This window comes from Macaca mulatta, chromosome 20, assembly GCF_049350105.2.
Source record: "Macaca mulatta isolate MMU2019108-1 chromosome 20, T2T-MMU8v2.0, whole genome shotgun sequence".
Classification (NCBI taxonomy): domain Eukaryota; kingdom Metazoa; phylum Chordata; class Mammalia; order Primates; family Cercopithecidae; genus Macaca; species Macaca mulatta.
In genome coordinates this window covers 42,722,893-42,745,324 of record NC_133425.1, presented here as the reverse complement: position 1 = coordinate 42,745,324, position 22,432 = coordinate 42,722,893, and the positions used below count along the sequence as shown (strand labels likewise).

The following is a 22,432-nucleotide window of genomic DNA, read 5'->3' as shown; positions in this document are numbered from 1 at the left end:
GGCTTTCAATAATTACATAGCTCTCAATACGTAAGTATGCTTCACTAAATATACAATGAAGCATATTTCTGTATTAATAATCCTTTTATTTTCTTCCAAGTGTATATACTACCTCAGGCACAAGTTAAATAATATAGTAAACAATAGCAAATAAATCAGTGATTAAAACAATACAAAATCAGTCCCCAAATTAAAAAGCTAAATGACTGTGCATTGTGAATGTCCACATAAAGAGACTTAACTCTGGAACATCAAAATCTGTAAACCCCATCAGGTAGTGGGGACATTAGATGAGAGTGAGCACTAGAGGAGCTGACTCCTCAGTAACCTCAGTAACTTACTAACTTCTTCTGTAACCTCACCTCTATAGGCCTTAGCTAAATACTGTGCAGCTTTGTAAAAAACGGTCACTTGGAAAGGATATCTATATTCCCTTTATTTGCTTTTTCATTGATAAAAATTTATTGGTGCTTTTAAGAAGCCAGAGTGCTGAGAACTTTATAACTATTGGATCGAAGTTCATCCAGAATAAAGGCTCTTACGTGTGTATAAAGATTAGTCTCACATTTAAAATACTCCGTATAATAATGGACTACCATTGATAATGCTTATTTTTCTCTTTGATGGCAGCAGTGATAATTACTTAAATAAGTCAAAGCTACATTTTAAAAAATTGATGATTTTAACATTACAGGCTGAAATGGGGGCTCTTACTAACACTATACATTTTCCTTTTTATAATTTCAACTTTTATTTTAAATTCAAGGAGTCCATATGTAGGTTTGTTACATGGGTATATTACGTGATGCTGAAGGTTGGGGTATGACTGATCCCATCACCCAGATAGCATAGGACCCAATAGTTTTTCAGCCCTTGCCCCTCTCCCTCCTATAGAAATACTTAACCACACAGAAGTGTGCAATTTAGAACAAGACACAGTCCAGATAATCAGTTGCAAGGGCCAGAATATGAATAAAATCATATTCATTTTGAAGCCATGTGTCAAATTCTTCTGTTTTATCCAGATTGATGTAGACTTTGAACAAATAATAAATGTAATATACCATACAAGAACACTTTATTTTGTGACTATTAATGGACTCTTGAAGTTTCTTTTGGCAGATGGAGATGGACACATGGATCATTTACTGCCAGGCTGTGAAGATAAAAATTGCCAAAAGAGTACCATCTACTTAGTGAGATCTGGGACAAAGCAGGTATATCAAGTTGCTTTTTAATGTAAACATTTTTTTATGTGCTTGGAAAAAAATCTTCAAAGGTTAGAAAAGTTACCTGTAGAATCAGAACAGAGGGAACCCCAAAATTAAGTTACCAACTTCCTCATTTTAACTTAATGAAATGCATTTAAATCTATTATTTTTTAATTTGTTGAGGGAGGAGCATTGTTATAATTATTTCTGATGAAGAAAACCCATTCTGGATACTATAATTAAATGATCTTTTAGCTTTTTATATGCCAGGAATATGGCAGAACACACTATAATGAAAGGTGACATAGAAGAACATTAGATCTATTTTCGCAGCTGATGTTGTTTTTATTTGTGTTATCTAAAGCTATTTTATTACCTCTTGCTGACTTTTACCTGTAACTTGTAGGTAAGCAGTTTCAAATCTGACAGTCACAGTGGAGGATTAATATGGGAATGATAGGTTATAAGAATCTTATTAGAATTGTTTTATTTTCTTTTGGGGGTAATAAATGATAGAATAACATACTGACTTTTATAGCCCTTATGGAAAGGGAGCATCATATTTTATGTGAAAACAAATCTTCAAACAGTCAACATTCTAAAAGCGTTTAACTGGCCAGTCTGAATACAGTGGTGTTAAGTATACACAGCCAGTTACGGATGTCCTTGTTTCTTCTCCACCCCCACTGCTTCATTTTACTAGCCTTAAAATAAAATAAATGAAAGCATTTAACTGTTCTACCTGTAAGTTTTATCTTGAACTTTTTTTAAGGTTTTGAATCACTTAAAACTTTAGATCAAGTAACACTTAATCATTGGTTCATAATTATTAGTAATCCTAGTAATTATTGCCTATTGACAGGCTACTGTAAGAATATTTTCAAATTATACAGTCACCTCTCTCTCTGGGAAGATAAATGTCACGGTTCTTTGGTGACTATTATCAGTGTCATATTGATACTGAAAAATCTTTTTACATTTTAGGCCTTAATACATTTACTTTAACAGGAATACTTTATTCAATGTGGTTTATCCTCATTAATAACCTGTCAGCCTCTTCAGAAATTTGTGATAATGTGGCAGTGAAATATCTCATCTGCTAAAATAAAACCCAACAGTTTTTAAAAAATCAAGTGAAACCATTGAAACATTTTAATGATATATAAAATAATACTGTTTTGCTTAAAGAAAGATTGAAAAATTATTAAAGATGCATACCAATTTTTTTAAAACACTCATTTTCTGTAAATATGTCTTTTCCAAGTTTCCTTTTTCTCTGGTAAATTATACTTTCTTTGGAAAATATATAAATTATTGCAGATACTCTGTTTATTAACCCCTTTTCAAGAAACCGTCTTTAATATAATTTGACTTTCAGCCATATAAATGAGTCACCTGCTTAGAAGGAAAGGAAAGGAATCTCTAGGCATGTTTGGTCTCCTGCCATCTCAAGTCAGCTGTGCCTGCTTCTGCTCAGACATCTTCAGGTTATGTGCCAGCATTCATACTCAGCAAATTGTGGGCACATCTACAACTGTAATGGCATGATTTCTACTCTTCAGATTTCTAGTTATTAAAAAGTGAAGATTTATGTTATCTGAAGAGAAAGGGATTTCTAAAAGCTTATTTTTGAAATCAACCTGTTCTTTCTGTTCTCTTCATGGCCATTAATATAGAAATAAAGGAATTTACTAAAAATGTAGCTTCCGGCCATTTTAGTGACAGAGCTCATTCTTCTTGGCTGAGAATTGCCTGTCAGTTACTGATGAAGCCTGTCAGGCCTGGTGTTGTTTGCAAAGCCTCAGGAGCTGCTTGGCTGGAAGGTAATGACTGAAGTCATCTGCATGTGTAAGAGGCACAGCAGCAGAATGAACAAGGGGGTCTCTGTCATGTTCTAACTTTCCTCCTAAGTTGGTCCTCCCAAAAGGACATCAGTATTAGATGATATTACAGTTTGCTCTAGTTTTTTTAAAATATTCATTTGAGTGTTTCTATGTGACACAGTTTTAAATTATGTAATCTGACTAGATGTGTATTAATATCAGTTCAATCCTAAGATTCGTGCAATATTGTGAAAAACTTTCTAAGGCTTTCTGTGCCAGTTAGACAAAAATGACTAGGATAAATTCTAACAGAGACTACTTTTTTTCTTTCCCCAGAGTGTCACCTATTCACCAGAGTAAATTATGATACCCTACCATATTGTAGAGATAAAGATGTTAAGTAAAATAATGCTTATCTTGAAAACTTAATGGATCATTTGTTTTGCAAATTGTAAATTTTTTCATAACTATAAAGTCTGATCCTTTTCTCTTAATCCATAGTGGGTTCCAGTCCTACAAGATTTCAGTAATAAGGGCACACTCTGGGGCTTTGTGCCGTTTGTGGATGAACAGCAACCAACTGAAATACCAATTCCAATTACCCTTCATATTGGAGACTACAATATGGATGGCTATCCAGATGCTCTGGTCATACTAAAGAACACATCTGGAAGGTAAGGAAATTAAATCAAGTGAGAAATATTTGTAAACTGTGTGAGAAATATTTGCAAACCATGGTGCTTTGCAACTGAATAGTACCTAAATATGTTATAATCTCTTAAATAAGGAACATGATGAGCTCAGTTCCTGTGTTTTAATTTGATCCCTGCACTTCTCACAACTGCTTAGAATACCTATTTTTTCCCCACAGATTCATTATCTGTAAAACAAAAATGAACACCCAGTCTGAAGTAAAAAGTTATATTTCACTCAGTAAAACTTAATCTTTAAGAGGTCAAAAGTTTTTATAGGCAAATGACCCAATTACATTTTGAGACCGAAGACACTGGTGGTTAAGAACTGACTCTAGGCTTTGATCGCAGTCCAACCACTTACCCTCTGTGTGACCTTGGTCATATTACTCAAATTCTTCATGTGTAAAATAAGTGTAATAATTGTACCTCTGTCATGGAGTTATAGTAAAGATTAAATAAGGTAAAAGTAAATGAATGACTTAGAAAGATACTCTTGGCATATTGATTTTACATTTGATAAATGTTGTTACATTATTATTGCTTGTTTTGTAATGACACTGGAAATTCCACCATGACTATTGATACTTTCTGTATGTGTAAACTGTGAGTACATCTATTGCATTAGCAGTGACTTTTAATGCTGCAATTACTTTAATTTTTGAAATAGAAGTACCAATAGATAAACCAATATAGTTAAACTCATAATTAGCTTGAATCCTGACAGATGCCATAAATATGACCTTTCCTAAATTTTAATACCTTATCATTTTATTCATCTCACAATTAATGATATTCCTTGGCCCTTATTCTTTCTTTCCTTTTACATTATTTTTCTGAGTATTAATTTATTTGTTGACTCTGGAATTACTAGTGATTCAGCTCCATATTCAGAACCAGGCTCATGATACAAAACAACTTCTTCAGAAAAAGTCAGACCTATTATTGCTTTTAACACTAGTGTTGTCTGGAAATCTGATATTTAGAGAAATATTTATCATTAGTGAGTGTTCCTAAACTATTTATAGAAAAGCGTGGAGAGTCTGTATGTTAACTTTCCTAAGGATGTTGGTTTGAAATTATAATGTCTCTGCATCATGTTTGTAGAGTTTTCCAAGGACATGACCATGGTGTTATGCAGAGTTTAATATGTACTTATAACCTACGTGTGTGAAACAGATCTGATATAGCCAAAACAAACTTCTGAATGGAACGTGAGTGTTACTCCTTTTGAAAGCATAGTGACACATAAAAGCAAAGAACTGCAAAATTACTTTATTTTAGACATTGGGTCTATTCAGAAGAATAAGAAATTACATTTTAAATTCATTTAATCCTGTGATTACGCATCCTTAGAATATTTAAATAATTTATATTTTACTATAAAAGTTCTTTATCAACAGTGTTTTTTGTTAACAATTCCTTTGCCATTTAGCAATACAGATGGTATCAACTGCTAACTCAGCAGTGAACACTTTAGTTCTGCAGGAAAAATAAGTACTAAAGGCAGTTGTACTTTTTTATGAAAGTCTTAATACCATTATAAAAGCAATTGTGTAAAAATCAATTATTTCTTTTCTGTTCTTTTAAGGTAGATGAAAATTGAAGGATAGAGTTCAGTTGATCTCAATGTTCATTCCATCACAGATGAGAAGTAGCCCTAACTTTAAATTAAATCTGAATATTATTTAGAGTTGCTGTTACATTTCTGTAGGAAAATTTGACAAATCATATTAAAATTAATGCTCTAGACCTTGTTAGGTCATTTTCTAAAATTCAAGGACAGATTGTAATTTCCTAGTAATAAATAAATATTTGTTTAACACTGGTACTATAGAAGTTATGTTAGTAATGTATCATGTCAAGCACATAGAGTGAATATTTCTTCCTTCTTTTGAGAATTTTATCTAGTGACTGCATTTAAGAGTGTGACTCTTAGTCTTCATTCTGACTATTCCTATCACCTTTGTATGATACAGTCAAAATGTTGACATATTTAAGAAGAGTTTTATTGTTACTAATATATTGCAAGTCACTGGATGAAACTGGATAGCAAAACCTGAGCTTCCGTTGGGCTTTTATAGGAGTTCCAAGCCTAGAAGTAGCTAAAAATAAAAAACGTTTTTGGCAGCAAAGAAGCACACTCAGAAGTCTGAGTATCAGCTATGAGAGCATCCCAAACCTATAAAATGGCAAGTACATCTGTAAATGGCCAAATGTAATATATTGCCTGTTAGTTAATGCTGGGGAAAAAATGGTTTTTGTTTATGAAATAATTTTACTTTGTATTACTCTAGCCTCATTTTTCATAGGTTAATTAGTATCTTTATTTTACAAATATGAAAATGGTCTGAGATAAATCAGACAACTTACCCAATATCATACAGCTAGTAAGTTGGAATTCCTAATTCGGTTATAATCTGCATTTTCATCCGCATCCTCAGCTTTATACAATAATTTACCTTTACATTAATGACCCTGACTCATCAATGAAAGGTTACATTATGTTGCAGATGTTCTACTTTTTAAAAAAGGCATGGAGGTTGATAGTACAAGGGCCTGCATCTGTGGGAACATTTCTAGCCACTATTCTTTTTAATTTTCTCTATGAAGTAGAGATGCCGGTGAGGCTGCAGAGAAAAGGGAACACTTATACACTGTTGGTGGGAATCTAGATTAGTTGAACCACTGTGGAAAGCAGTTTGGAGATTTTTCCAAGAACTTAGAACTGCCATTCAACCCAGCAATCCCATTACTGGGTATATACCCACAGGAAAATAAACTGTTTTACCGAAAACACATGCACATGTATGTTCATTGCAGCACTATTCACAATAGCAGAGACGTGGAATCAATGTAGGTGCCCATCAATAGTGGATTGGATTTTTAAAAATATGGTATAAATACGTTATGGAATACCATGCAGCCATGAAAAATAACAAAATCTTGTACTTTACAGCAACATGGATGCAGCTGGAGGCCATTTTCCTAAGCAAATTAACACAGGCACAGAAAATCAAATACTGCGTGTTCTCACTAATAAGTGGGAGCTAAACAGTGTGTACTCATGGACATAAAAATTCCAACAGTAAACACTGGGAACTACTAGAGAGGGAAGAGAGGAAGGAGATCAAGAGTTGAAAAACTAACTGTTGGGTACTGTGCTTAGTACCTGGGTGATGGGATCAGTCATACCCCAAAACTCAGTACCATGCAGTATACCCATGTAATAAATTTGCTCATGTACCCTGTGAATCTAAAATAAAAGTTGAAATTATAAATGTTAAGAAAGAAAGAAATATTGTCCTGGATGTAAACTCATTGTGTCTCATTATTGAAGAAGACCTCATAATTGCTATATTGGCTAGCCTTCACTTAACCAACTCCAAGTTCATAACTTGGAATTTGTAAAGATCAAAAAATTTTCTTTCAATAATATTGCCTATTCATCTACTATAATGAATCCCGTACTAAAATTCTTGGTCCCATAATAAAATGGAAAAAGAACTCCACTAATTAGTTCTGAGGGAAGAAACCTTTGTAGACAGTGAGAGTTAATTCTACCGTTAATCTCAACGGAGATACATTAAAAGATATATTACACATTATTTATTTTGTCAGCAATCAATTTTAAAGTATTAAATACCCTTACACACTAAATTTATAGGTGTAAAATTGCATTCCTTTATACTTCTTAAATTTTCTTTAAGTCTTTAGATACGACTCCTTCACATTTTTAGTATTATTTGCCTTTTTAATTTCTTTCATCAGACTTGATAAAGGCTTCTTCCTCCGTCTTATTATTTCAGTCATGTCTGTGTTTTTGTTGGTATTGTAGAGGTTCAAAGAATCACCTTTATTTTCAGTAAGATGAATTTCTTCTATGAATATTTTCTTTATGTTTGTTTTTACATTTTTTCCTGTTTTGCTGTCTTCAAGTTTATTTTTATTTTTTTTATTTTTTACGTTATTTCATTGAATACTAAACTAATAGATGTTTACTCTTGTTTTCTATTAAGTGCTTTTAAGACTAAATATTGTGAGCTTCGCTTCAGGTCATATATTTTGATACTATGTGGTTTCTTTGTTCTTTCTTATTTAAAATTTTGCATATACACAGAATTATTTAGAAAGGTATTTTAAAGAGTTCACATAAATATGTTTGGGAAGTTGCATTTATGGTTGTTTTTTGGATTTGAGTTTATCTCTTCATTTTTTGTTCTTTTAGTATGGCATTGCAAATATAAATGTGGCTTATGCAATACTTTTAGAAACTTGTTGAAATGTTTCTGGTAGTTTAATAGCTCAGTGAATGGTTATCTGAAATATCATTCCTGTTAATTATATTATTTAAATCTTTATTTTTATTTTCTTTTCTACCTTTTGTTGGATTATTCAACATTTTCTTCCTTTTATAGTTCCTAAGGGGGTTAACATATTAAAATTTTTGTTTTTGTCATAGTGGTTACATTTAAATATTAATACCTATGCTTAAATTTTACCTTTAATGAACTACTGGAGTTAATATGTAAGGCAAGAATTTTAGGACACTTCTAGTTCTCTCTCTCCCCACCCCAATTACTTCTCATTCAGTGGTATTATCAATTGATGGAATGATTTTCACATTTTGTTGCTACAGTTATTTACACTTAGCTACAGGGTTTACTGGTTTCTCTGATCACCATTGAATATTATATCTTTCATTCTTTCTTCAGTTTCCATTTTTCTGGACACATTATCAAGTAATTCTATCTGGGAGAGTCTGCAGCCTCTTTCTGAAACTTTGCATGTCTGAAATTTTCTTTATTTTCCTCCAGCCTGAATTGCTAACTTGGCTGAGTACAGGATTCTAGATTCAAAATTATTTTACTTCATATCCTTAAAGACACTTTGCCATTGAATTCCAATATTCACTTTTGCTAGTCAAGTCTGGTGATAATCTGATTGTTCATTGCAGGTAACCTCTTATGTTCTAAGATACTGGATTTGTACTTTATCCATAGTAATTTGAAATGTTACCATGTGGAGTTGAATTGTGACTCCTGTAAATTTCTGTTATTTTTGTCTTCTCTTTCATTCTCTTAGTTTTTTTATTATTATTATTTACTTGTTAATTTGTTTCTAAAGCTCATATTAGAACACATGAGGGAAGTTGTAGGTCTGTCCTCCTTGTCTCTCTCCTGATACGTGCACATTTTTTAACTTGTATCTTTTGTGCTGTGTTCTGGAAAAATGTCTTTATTCAGCTCATTGACTACCTTGATTATAGAAGTGAACAAGACAGAAATGAAATGTACTCACTACAAAGTACTAGTTACCACTGTGAAAGCAACCCAGAAAATACGACTTACAGACACTGGGTAAGAAGTATCATTTTCCAAGCAGTTTATGTGTATAAGATAGCACATCATTAATTACAGAGAGAAAGTAGTAAATGATATATGAGTGTATATACTTGTCTTTCCATACAAATTATGTTGGTAAATTTCATTACTTATACACTAGTGGTACCAAGATAAATTTCTTCATTTTCCATGATGTCCATGAAGTCCACTGATAAGTGCACTTCTAAATTTGTTTTTACATAAAATTATACTATGATAAAGTAAAGTAAGCTTTTTAGCTGTTGAATCATCAACATATACGGTTAACTTTTGTATTTTGTAGGGCAATGCTGGGAAAGGAGAATGCCATTCTGAGATAATATACTTAAATCCATTTTATTTAATATCAATCAGCTTTTTTACAAGAATAGTGGCCACAAAGTTTTATGACTGCTAAGGAATAGTTAGCAGTCCTCTTCAAAAGAATAGTGATGTGGAAGATTTTGCACTCTTTTTTGGTATATCTTAACTATCTATATGAATCAGACTAGTGGTTATTGTGTATGGAATCACCAGGATGACAAGATGGAAAATCCCTCTCCTAATAGTCTGTGAATAGGGCAAGACTTAGATTCAGGCCTCTCTTGTTATATATTACTTTCAGTCACATATATTAATAAGAGGAGGAATAAAACACAAATGGAGATTGTTTTTACAAATGTACAGACAACATTTATGCTCAAATTGTGAAACACATGCACTGCATCATCTCTCACATACAGTTAAAAGTTTACTGTTAAATGCATCTTTGGATAAGAGAATTAAATAAAGATCATGTACTTTGGATCTCGGTTGAAATGCCAGTGCTACCACTTGTACTTCTGTTTCCTTTTGTTGTTTATTTGACCTGTCTATGTATCTGTAAATTTATAAAATGAAGGTGGTTATACCTACCCTGAAAGTTCCTTGTGAAGATTGAAATACCATTCATTTCCCTTTCCCTCTTAAGTTTAACTAAGAAACCTATAATTAAGCTAGACTGGCACAATGTGAGTGATGACTTTAATTCCGAGAGATCTGTAAACAGCTCGGTCACCTCCTACCAACTGTAGACTACACAGATTATTGATACGGAAAGAACTGATGGGTATTTCATTTCTCTTCTTTTTCTACAACTATATATCCCAAAGGGTTTGTTTATGTTTCAGAACATTTAAAACATGTAAGTTAAAATGTATCAATCTAAGAATTTTTTTCTCCAAATCCCAGTGACTTAGTCAGATCAGACTAATTTAAGTAAAGGTAGAGTAAGTTGAAAACTTGCAACAGAAAATTATTAACAGGCCAGGTGTGGTGACTCAACTCTGTAATCCTAGCACTTTCAGAGGCCAAGGTGAGAGGATCAGTAGAGCCCAGAAGTTCAACACCAGCCTGGGCAACATAGTGGGACCCCATCTCTACAAAAATAAAATGAAATAAATTAGCCAGGCATTGTGGCAGGTACCTAGGCACTCAGGAGGCCTGAGTAGGAGGATCACCTGAGCCTAGGAATTGGAGGTTGCAGTGAGCTGTAATTACACCGCTGCACTCCAGTCTGGGTGACAGAGCCAGACCTTGTCTCTAAGGAAATAAAAGGGAAGGGCGCAGTGGCTCACACTGTAATTCCAGCACTTTGGGAGGCGGAGGCGGAGGCGGGCGGATCACGAGGCCAGGACATCGAGACCGTCATGGCTAATATGGTGAAACCCCATCTCTCCTAAAAATACAAAAAATTAGCTGGGTTTGGGGGTGGGCGCCTGTGGTCTCAGCTACTCGGGAGGCGGAGCTTGCAGTGAGCCAAGATCGCACCACTGCACTCTAGCCTGGGCGACAGAGCGAGACTCCATCTCCAAAAAAAAAAAAAAGGAAAAAGAAAATGACTAACACTAAAAGGGAGAATTAAAAGGTATCAGCAGGAAGTGTGTTTCTGTAGATTTCAGGAGGTAGCTTAAAATGTCAAAATCTTTACAGATCCTCACTTCGTAACCTTTTCCTCCTAAGGCTGGTAGATTAAGCGCTATATTGGATAATTGTTTTCAATGTTGTGTATGTGAATTTTTAAAACACATAATAAGTCTTTGGTAGCAAGATACATCTGTTTACATAAGCCCATCACCTTTTCTCACTTTCTTCATAAGCAAAAACAGAAATAAAGAATACATACTATACAGAAAGAATGTATAAGGAAAATATAAATCAGCATTATTGTCTTTTTTTTTTTTTGAGACAGAGTCTTACTCTGTCGCCCAGGCTGGAGTGCAATGGTGCGATCTTGGTTCACTGCAAGCTCCGCCTCCCGGGTTCACGCCATTCTCCTGCCTCAGCGTCCCAAGTAGCTGGGACTACAGGCGTCCGCCACCAGGTCCGGCCAGTTGTTTTGTATTTTTAGTAGAGATGGGGTTTCACTGTGTTAGCCCGGATAGTCTCGATCTCCTGACCTCGTGATTCGGCCTCCCAAGCTGTGATTACAGACGTGAGCCACCGCGCCCAGCCTATTGCCTTTTTTTCTTCATATATTTGTCACTAAATCTAAATAGAATATCAAGACCTCGTCTCTGTTTTTGCAGAAAAGAAGCTTGGTTCAGACAGATCTAAGTGTTTTCTTCATACCAATGTGCAAACATAACAAATGTAAGTCAGGTAGCAAGGCAACGTGGCACAGTGGCATGAGAATTAGATTTGATATAAAAAGATTTGCTTTAAAAGCCTGACAGCGTCATAATTTCTTCATCTGTGAAATGAAGCATATACTTCTGGTGCATTACGGAGAAGTTGTCAAAATAAGAGTATAAATGTGAGAGGAAAGTACAGGGTGTCCCATTAAATTAGGCTTTAATTTATTGGTAACAGCTTTTTACTCCCACAAAGTAAGTTTTTACAATGTTTAAATTGCCTGCATCTAGTGATTGCAGCATTAAGATCTTGGACATAGTATAATCATTTAAATATACTATGTATTAGTTGTTAACATTGCTAAAAAAAAGAATACCGAAAATGTCATACCTAAAGAAGAGGTCTTTTCCTCGGCAGGCCTTCTTTTAACTGAAGTATTTTGGAGCAGTGCGCATGACTTATTTTAAAAGACAGATTTCTCTAGTCTTTTAAATATGAATACAAATTTTGACTCTTAAAAGTAACTGGTAACCCTTCTGTTAATAGAAAAAAAACAAATACAAGTTCCTTGAGAGAACAAGTTAAAGAACCAGAATAATTCCCTCTCTGTTTTAGTAGCAGATACTTATTCTTTCTTGTGCTGCTTTTCACATTTACTACACCATAGCATTGCTTTTATAATCAGAAACCTCAGAAACATAAAGACTTTTTTTTTTTTTAACTCATTGGGGAAACTAGACAAGGTCACATCTATATGGCTGGCTGCCTCTTCAGCATCTGGCATCCTTGAGAAAATACCTAATGAAGTGAGTTAGTGGGCTAAGTCTTGAGTTTATCCAGTGCTATAGTCTAATAATAAAAAACCTGGTTGATTTTGATCAGCCAATAAAATGAGTCCTGTTAAACAAAATTTTAACGAGGATTTTTGAATAGATTAATAAGCACCAGATATAGATAAAATCATTTTATAATTGATCCTCTGTCAAATCAGGCATTCCCTATATCATTATCATTTGTCAGTCATGAAATATTTAGCTCGAAAAAAATAGGAAATAGCTGGGCACGATGGCTCATGCCTGTAATTCCAGGACTTTGGCAGGCTGAGGTGGGCAGATCACTTGAGGTCAGGAGTTCAAGACCAGCCTGGCCAATATGGTGAACCCTTGTCTCTACTAAAAATGCAAAAATTAGCCAGCATGGTGGCGGGCGCCTGTAGTCCCAGCTACTCAGGAGGCTGAGGCAGGAGAATTGCTGGAACCTGGAAGACAGAGGTTGCAGTGAGCTGAATCGTACCATTGCACTCCGGCCTGGGCGGCAGAGTGAGACGCCACCTCAAGAAAAAAGAAAAAGAAACATTGGAAATACTGCCAGTTTGAAATAGAATTCATCTTCACTCTAAATCAACACAGACTCAATAAGGCACTTACAGGTTTGACCTTTTTATATTATAATACATTAATTTACATTTTCTCTAGTTTTTAGTCCGTTGTCTCTCAGTGAAAATCTGCACCAAGAATCATCTTGAAAACTGTTCCTATGGGAAGGAGGATTGTCTAATGGTGGTTGTTTTGTTCACTGATCTGTGTTTTATTCTCATTTGTCTTTTAGTAAATCTCTCTGGTCGTGAATGTTATTTACTTTTATTAAGGTACATAGATTTCTGTGTTTCAATACTTTTTAAAAATTATACTCCTGGGCTTTTAGGGCTGAAAGGAAATATAAAATCACATAGTCTACTTATTTATGAATTAATTAGGGCACAGAGAACTTAAGTGATTTATCTAAGATCACTCACTTAGTAGTAGAATTGAGTGGATCACTCAGAAGTAGATCTAGTTCATTGCACAATCTTTTTCACTGTGCTACGTATTTATTCAATAATTTGTCTATAATTACGAAGGAGCATTATGCTAGAATCTGAAAATAAATAACTGAAATTCGGCACTCTGTACCAGCACTAGCATTCTGTATTCAGAAGTTCCATCGAGTGTTTCAAGATGTCTTTTTTATATTAAACTCTTTTTAAGCCATCTGCCTTCTATTTTAATGTATATTGTAAGAATCATTAAAGCCAAATTTATTGTTAAAATCTTGGAGACGCATAGGCAGCGGCCCTTCAGCTGTGAGCTTTTGCCTCCATGGCTATCCAAACATATCATTTCACCACCAAGTAACAGTCATTGGAATTCAGAATTGTCACTCTAGGAAAGGTGGAGTAGTCTCCAGTTCCTCCAGGTCTTTCTTTACTCAGGGACCTTATCCTTCTTCCCTTACCTGCTGCCCCCGGGGTGTGAAGAACTGGACCTTCTCTCAGCCATTCATGTCAGAGCTCTCCAGCACACCCTTGTGACCAAGTGGTAGAGATGGCTGACTAGAAGCATTTCAAGCACACCTCATACTTCGAAGAGCAAAACAGCATGTAGACTATTACACTTAGAATACATTTTCCAAGAAGGAACATGAAGAAGTCAACAGAAAAGAAACAAGAAAAAAACAGGAAGAAGGAGGAAAACAGGAAGCCTATTTGACCAGAGTGGGCCAGGAACTGGGAGTGATTCCCCCATACAGGAAAAGGTGAATGAGACTCTTTCTGCAGTCCACTTTCCCACTGGGGAATCATACAATCTAGACCATAGGAGAGTACCATGTCCCTCTCAAGTCCTGAATCTAACTTAGGGAGTAGCCAGGAGACTATAAGAAGGAACTGTTCCAGGGAAAGAACATCCTGTGCCCTTTCTGAAACATAAGTGGCCACCGTAAGACACCACTCTTGATCCTACCTTTTAGCAGACTATGCACAGTCCTGGGAACCAGGCCAGAACTGATAAGCAAGTGTGTCATTGGCTCCAGCCAAAGGTATGGGATTCAGGCACCTCCCCATCATGGAACTGGGCTGGGAGGGGTTTCACCTGGGAGCCACAGTTTTATGGCTTGGGGCTGTATTGCAGTCCAAAGACAAACAGCTTGTGATTTGGCTGGCTGCCTCAGCGTGATGCCAGTGGCAGGCCGTAGGATGGTGTCCCACTAGGTTGAGAGCATGAGAGCAAGGCAGGTCTCACTACCACCTGCTAGGCTATGGAAACTGAGCCACCCCACCTTCCCCATGCTGGTTAGTTGGAACAGAAAGAGTTACTCCACTTCTCCCTGAACTATTGTTCCAGTGGCCTGAGAACTGTCCTCCAACCCGCATCAGGACTGGCACTTGTGCTGGCCATTAGGAGGACCAGGTATAGACCTGCCCGTCTCAGCCCCACCCTGCTTTCTCCTCTACCCACCACCACCAGCTTTCCCCCCTATTTCCCACCTTGGAAGCAAAGTACAGGACTGAGGCCACTGAGAATTCCAGGGCCCAACCCATTGCCTGGGAAACCCAACTACATTTCCAGGTTAAGAAAGGTCAAGCCTTGACTCTAATACAACCACTGCAGCTGGCTCTCACCAGCAAGCACTACCTACTGGCCAGGAGATCAACCTGCACAACCACTACAAAGTCTGATACAGTTTCATCCTAGAAGTAAATAGCTTTGCAGCCTAAAAGGGAACAGCATTGTCTAACCTAACAGAATATTCTGAACATCAGACAAAGACGAGTAAAGGTAGCAGATCCCATTCCTGCCTATCAGAGCCATGGTGCTGGTACCGCCCTTCACTCCCCAAGCAGAGACCTCAGCAGATTTTACCAGGGGCCTGAGGACTCCCCCACCACCCCACTCAGGGCTGGTGTGTACATCTGCCATGGGGGGCCTGAGTGCAGGGTTCCCCAATCTGGCTTTACCCAACTTTACCACCCCATCCTAGAGTGAAGATGACTCAAGCCCTTGAGCACTCCAGGGCCCAACCCACCACCTGGGACACTGAAGCACTTCTCCAGGTGTTAACAAAGACCATACATAAACCCTACTGCTATCATGGCCGCCTGCTGTAACTGGCATGTACCACCTACTGACCAGGTCAGCCTCCAAAACACAAGGCAAATCTGCTGAAAAAGATGCACAGCACTCAGGAAGGAGACCGGCTTCGTGTGACCTCTGCATCCACCATCACCCATGCCACCCTGGCTTCTCAGTATTCTGAAGTGGCTTCTTCATCCACCCAGTACACCACTTCTACAAACTGCCGTTTTAGAAACCCACCAAATTAAAGCTATTTATAACCAATATTGTACAGAGTCTTTGCTACTGAACATACCCAGAAGCAAAGCCAAAACAGCCCTACTCAACAACATCATAGTCACATCCTGAAGACAAAAAAAAAAATCCCCCCAAAGAAAGTAAATTCAAAAGCAAGAAGAAGCAACTGTTTTCTCATATGCAAAGAAATTAGTGTAATAATGCAGAAGTATTTAATAGCAAAGGGTTATAGTATCCCCAAAGAAACAATAATTCTCTGGTAATAGATCCTAACCAAAAAGAAATATCCAAAATACTAATTAAATTATTGATTGTAAAGAATCTCACGGAAATAAAAGACAAATCTGAAAACCAGTACTGATGAATCAATAAATTAATTTTGAATATGAATGACAAGTGTACCAACGAGATGGATATCATTATTTCTAAAAAAGCCAGAACTGCTAGAAAGGAAAAAAATTATTGCAGGAATTAAACAAGACAGTTGAAAGTTTCAACAAGAGACTAGACCAAGCAAAGGAGAGAATCTCACTGCTTGAAACAGATCTTTTAAATTAATAGAGTCAGAAAAAAATGAACAAAGACTTCACTATGTTACTACATAATAATGATTACGCTTATGAATCTTTGGTATTTCCAAGAGAGAAGAAAAAGCAACAAGACTAGAAAACCTATTTAAGGAAATATTACGTTAAAATTTTCCTAGTCTTGCAAAAGATTTATACATTCAAATATAAAAGGCCCAGCAAATACCAGAAAAGTGCATTTCAAGACATAGCTCACCAAGAAATATAGTCATTAAACTGTATAAGGTCAACATGTAGGAAAAAATCTGATGTCTAGTTGCCTATAAGAGAAACCTTATCAGAGTAGCAGTGTACTTCTCAGCATAAGACTTAACAAGCCAGAATGGATTGAGAGCATTTTTTCTGAGTTCTTAAAGAGAAAAAAAAAAGGGGGGGGGGGGAACGATCAGTCAGGAATTTTATATCCTGGTAGAATAAGCTTGATAAATGAAGTAGAAATAAAGTCTTTGCCACAAAAGCAAACATCAAGGGAAGTGGTCACAAATAGACTGGACCCATAAGAAATACTCAAAGGACTTCTAAACATGGAAACAAAGGGTCAATACTTACCACCATAAAAGCACAGGAAAGCGTAAAATATTAACCTTGTTGTAAATGATTTAAATATTCCACTTAAAAGATAAAAATTGGTGGAATGGGTTTTTAAAACTCAGCCAACTACATGCTGCTTGTAAGAAATCCACTCAGCTGGTAAAGACACTTACAGACTGTGGGTTAAAGGAGTTGGAAAAATATTTTCCTCACATGAATGGAAACCAAAAGCAAGCAGGAGTAACTATATTAATATCAGATAGAACATACTTCAAATCGAAAACAGTAAAAAAGAAAACAAAGAATGTCATTTTATAATGAGAAAGGAATCAAGTCAACAAGAGAATATAATAATCCTAATATATATACACCCAGCACCAGAGCACCCAGATTCATAAAACTAATATTACTACACCTAAAGACAAAGATAGACAATAATACAATAATAGTGGGGAACTTCAACATGCCACTCACAGCAACAGACAGAACATTGAGACAGAAAAACCACAAACACTAGACTTAAATTGGACTCTAGACCAAATGGATTTAATAGACACGTGTAGAACATTCTAACCATAGAATTCTTCTCATCAGAACATGGAACATTCTCCAAAATGATCATATGTTATACCACAAAGTCTCAAAAATTTTTAAAAAATCAAACTCATGTCAGGTGTCTTTTCAGATCACAGCAGAATAAAACTAGACAGCAATACCAACAGAAATTTTCAAAACTATTTAAATAGCCAGGCACGGTGGCTCACACCTGTAATCCCAGCACTTTGGGAGATTGAGGCTGGCAGATCATCTGAGGTTAGGAGTTCAAGACCAGCCTGACTAACATGGCGAAACCCCATCTCTACTAAAAATACAAAAATTAGCTGGGCATGGTGGCGTGTACCTGTAATCCCAGCCACTCAGGAGGCTGAGGCAGGAGAATCTTTTGAACCCAGGAGATGGAAGTTTCAGTGAGCCGAGATTGTGCCACTGCTCTCCACTGGCAACAGAGCCAGATTCCATCTCAAAAAAACAAAACAAACTATGTAAATACACAGAAATTGACAACACACTCCTGAACAGTCTTTGGATCAACGGTGAAATTAAAAAGGAAATTAAAATTTTTTTGAACAGAATGAAAATGGAAACAACATATTAAAACCTCTGGGATATAGCAAAAGCAGTGCTAAAAGGGAAGTTTATAGTGTTAAATACCTGCATTAAAAAAAAAGACTGTATTTGGTGGTTTATGTCTGTAGTCTCAGCGCTTTAGGCAGCTGAGGCAGGAGGATCCCTTGAGCCCAGGAGTTCAGGACCAGCCTGGCCGACATAGTGAAACCTACCTCTACAAACAATTAAAAAAAAAAAAAAACTTAGCCAGGACATGGTGATGCATGCCTGTTGACTCAGCTACCTGGGAGGCTAAGGTGGAACGATCGCTTGAGGTCAGAAGGTCTAGGCTGCAGTAAGTCACGATTGTGCCACTTGCACTTCAGCCTGGGCAACGGAGTGAGACCCTGCCTCCAAAAACAAAGGTAATTAACAAACTAACATCACACTTGAAGGAACTAGAAACACATGAACAAACCAAACCCAAAGCTAGCAGAAGAAAAGAAATAATAAAAATTAAAGTAGCACTAAATAAAATTGAGACCAAAGAAATACAAAGAATCAACGCAACAAAAAGTTGGTTGTTTGAAAAGGTGAACAGAACTGATAAACCACTCTCTCAAATAACCAAGAAACAGAAGATTCAGATAAATACAATCAGAAATGAAAAAGAAGACATTACAACTGATACAACATAAATATGAAAGATCATCAGAGAATATTATGAACAATTCTGTGCTCACAAACTAGAAAACCTAGGGGAAATGGGTAAATTCCTGGAAACATAACTTCTCAAGATAGGAAGAAATATAAATGCTGAACAGATCAATAATGAGTGGTGAGATGAAATCAGTATAAAAACATCTCCCCAAAACAACAACAAAAGACCTGCATGACTATGGGGATTGACAATCAAATTCTCCCAAATATACAAAGAAGTACTGGCACCAATTTTATTGAAACTATCCCAAAAAATCAAGGAGAAGGGAATCTTCCCTAACTCATTGTTTGAAACTGTTATCACCCTGATACCAAAGTTACGCAAGTACACAACAAAAAGAGAAAATCTGGTGAACATACATGCAAAAATCCTCAACCTAATACTTGCAAATCGAATCCAACAGCACAGCAAGATTTATTCCAGAGATACAAAGATGGTTCAACATATGCAAATTAATAAATGTGATTCACCACATAAACAGTATTAAAAACCATATGATCATCTCCATAAATGCAGAAAAAGCATTTGATAAAATTCATCTCTTCATGATAAAAATCCTCAAAACCTAGGCATAGTGAGCATGCCGCAAAATAATAAAATGCATATACAACAAACCCACAATCAACATCATACTGAATGTGGAAACATTGAAAGCACTTCCCCTAAGAACTGGAACAAGACACGTATACCCACTTTCACCACTCCTATTCTACATAATACTGGAAGTCCTAATGAGAGAAATCAGACAATAGAAAAGTATGAAAACCATCGAAATTGGAAAAGAGAAAGTCAGACTATCTGTATTCACTAATGATATGGTCTAATACCTGGAAAAAATCCTCAAGACTTCTCCAGAAAACTCGTAGATTTGATAAACACATCTAGTAAAGTTGCAAGATGGAAAATCAACATACAAAACTCTGTTGCATTTCTATACACCAATACAAATCAAGCTGAAAAACAAATCAAGAAGGCAGTTTCATTTACACTGACTACAAAGACAAAATAAAATACTTAGGAATATATTTCACTAATAAGTTGAAAGATCTCTACAAGGAAAACTACCAAACTTTGATGGAAGAAATTGTAGATGGCACAAAAAGATTGAAAAACATCCCATGGTCCTGGAGCAGGAGAATCAATGTCATTAAAATGACCATAATGCCCAAAGCAATATACAGATTCAGTGCAATTCCTATGAAAATGCCAGTGTCAGTTTTCACAGAATTAGAAGAACATCCTAAAATTTATGTAGAACAAAAGAAGAGCCCAAATGACCAAAGCACTCCTGAGCAAAAACAAACCTGGAGTCATATTATCAGACCTCAAATTATAATACAAAGCTACAATAACCAAAACATAATACTGGTATTAAGTAAAATAGACACATAGATCGATGAAACGGAATATGAAACAGAATATGGAAACCAGAAATAAAGCCAAAAGTCTACAGTTAACTGATCTTTGTCAAGACAAAAACAATCACTAAGGACAATCGTTTCAGTAAATGCTGCTGGGAAAATGGGACAGGCCATATACAGAAGAATGAAACTAGACCCCTATCTCTCACCATACATAAAAATTTCCTCAACATGGATCAAGAACTAAAACGTAAAATCTGAAATAAAAATAGTAGAATAAATCCTTGAGAGAAAACTCTTCTGGCCACAAGGCAGCTAATTCATGACTAAGGCCTTAAAAGCACAATCAGCAATGACAAAAGTAGACGTATGGGACTTAATTGAACTAAAAAGCTTCTGCACAGCAAAAGAAATAATCAACAGGGTGAACAGACCAGCTGGCAAAATGGGAGAAAATATTTTTAAACTACACATCTGATTAATGATTAAGGACTTATATTCAGAATTTATAAATAACTCAATCCAACAACAACAATCAAAAAAAAAAATACAGGTAACCCCATTTAAAAGTGGGCAAAGGACTGAAATAGACATTTTTCAAAAGAAGACATATAGATGGCCAAGAAGCACATAAAAAAATGTACATTACTAACCCTCAGAGATACGCAAATCTAAACCACAGTGAGACATCGTCCTACACCAGTCAGAATGGCTATTACCAAAAGCCCTATAATAATAGATGTTGGCAAGGATACAGAATTAAGGGAACTCTTATATGCCGTTGGTATGAATGTTTGTTAGTACATCTGTATGGAAATCAGTTTGGAGACTTCACAAAGAACTAAAAATAGAACTACCATTCGATGCAGCAATCCCACTGCTGGATATCTACTCAATAGAAAATAAATCATTATACCAAAACGATACCTGCATTTGTATATTTATTACAGCAGTATTCACACTAGCAAAGATATGTAATCGACCTAAGTTCATAAACAGATGGCTGAATACAGAAAATATGAGATATATCATATTTATATATGATATATAATATATATCATTTTTATATGATATATATTTATATATCATGTTTGTATATATTATATATCATTTGTATATTATATATTTATATATCATATTTGTATATGGTATAATGTATATATGTGTATTTGTATATGATATATATCATATATAGAGAGCATGGAATACTACTAAACCATAAAAAAGAATGAAGTCTTGTCTTTTGCACCAACAGGGATGGAATTGGAGACCATTATCTTAATTTAAACAACTCAGAAACAAAGGGAAGTTTCTAATATGCAGAATGGACATAGATTGTAAAATAATAGTTACTGAAGACTTGGAAGGGAAGGAAGGTGAGGGGGTTTGAGGGATAAGAAGTTACTTAATGGGTTCAATGTACACTATTCAAGTGATCATTACACTAATGTCCTAGACTTTACCACTGTACAACATACCCAAGTAAAACAACTGCACTGTAGCCTTGAGTATTATGAGTAAATAAAAGGGAGAAAAGTCTGCATAGAACCTATACTACTACACTCATCCATAAGCAAAATCACCACACTATTCCCAACTGGTACAATAAAATGAAACTCTAAAGTCTTTTTCTAGAATAGGCACACTAGGAAATTTGGAATCGCTAATTATTTCATCAAATGCAGAGACATCAGTATAGGGGCACAGAAAAAAACATTAAAAAGCAAGGAAAGGCTGCGCGTGGTGGCTCACACCTGTAATCCCAACACTTTGGAAGGCCGAGGCAGACGGATCACAATGTCAGGAGTTCTAGACCAGCCTGGTCAACATGGTGAAACCCCGTCTCTACTAAAAATACAAAACTTAGCTGGGCGTGGTGGCAGGTGCCTGTAATCCCAGCAACTTGGGAGGCTGAGGCAGGAGAATCTCTTGATACCAGAAGGTGGAGATTGCAGTGAGCCAACATCGCGCCACTGCACTCCAACCTGGAAGAAAGAGCGAAACTCCGTCTCAAAAAAAAATAAAACAAGGAAAAATGGCATTATGAATGCCATGTTGTAACTCTAATAATGTATCCCAATGTAAAAGAAATCAAGTTACCAGAAAAGGAATTCAAAATAATGATATTACAGAAACTCAGTGTGACAAAAGAAAATACATGTGGACAACAATCTCATAAAAACAAGACTTAAATGAGAAATTCAACAAAGGGGTAGAAATCATAAAAAAAATAAAAATAAAAACCACACAGAAATCCTGCAGCTTAATTACTCAATGAATGAAATAAATAATA

The 22,432-nt window shown here is 35.8% G+C and overlaps 1 protein-coding gene across 2 annotated transcripts in view; it reads left to right on the top strand.

The window, feature by feature from the left end:
- ITFG1 (integrin alpha FG-GAP repeat containing 1) overlaps positions 1 to 22,432 on the top strand; it is a 293,341-nt gene that overhangs the window by 145,781 nt on the left and 125,128 nt on the right. For both annotated transcript variants that reach the window (XM_077987196.1, XM_001114075.5), the window contains 2 exons: positions 1,123 to 1,217; positions 3,536 to 3,708. In XM_077987196.1, coding sequence (XP_077843322.1) covers positions 1,123 to 1,217; positions 3,536 to 3,708 — 268 coding nt within the window. The remainder of the gene's footprint in view (positions 1 to 1,122; positions 1,218 to 3,535; positions 3,709 to 22,432) is intronic.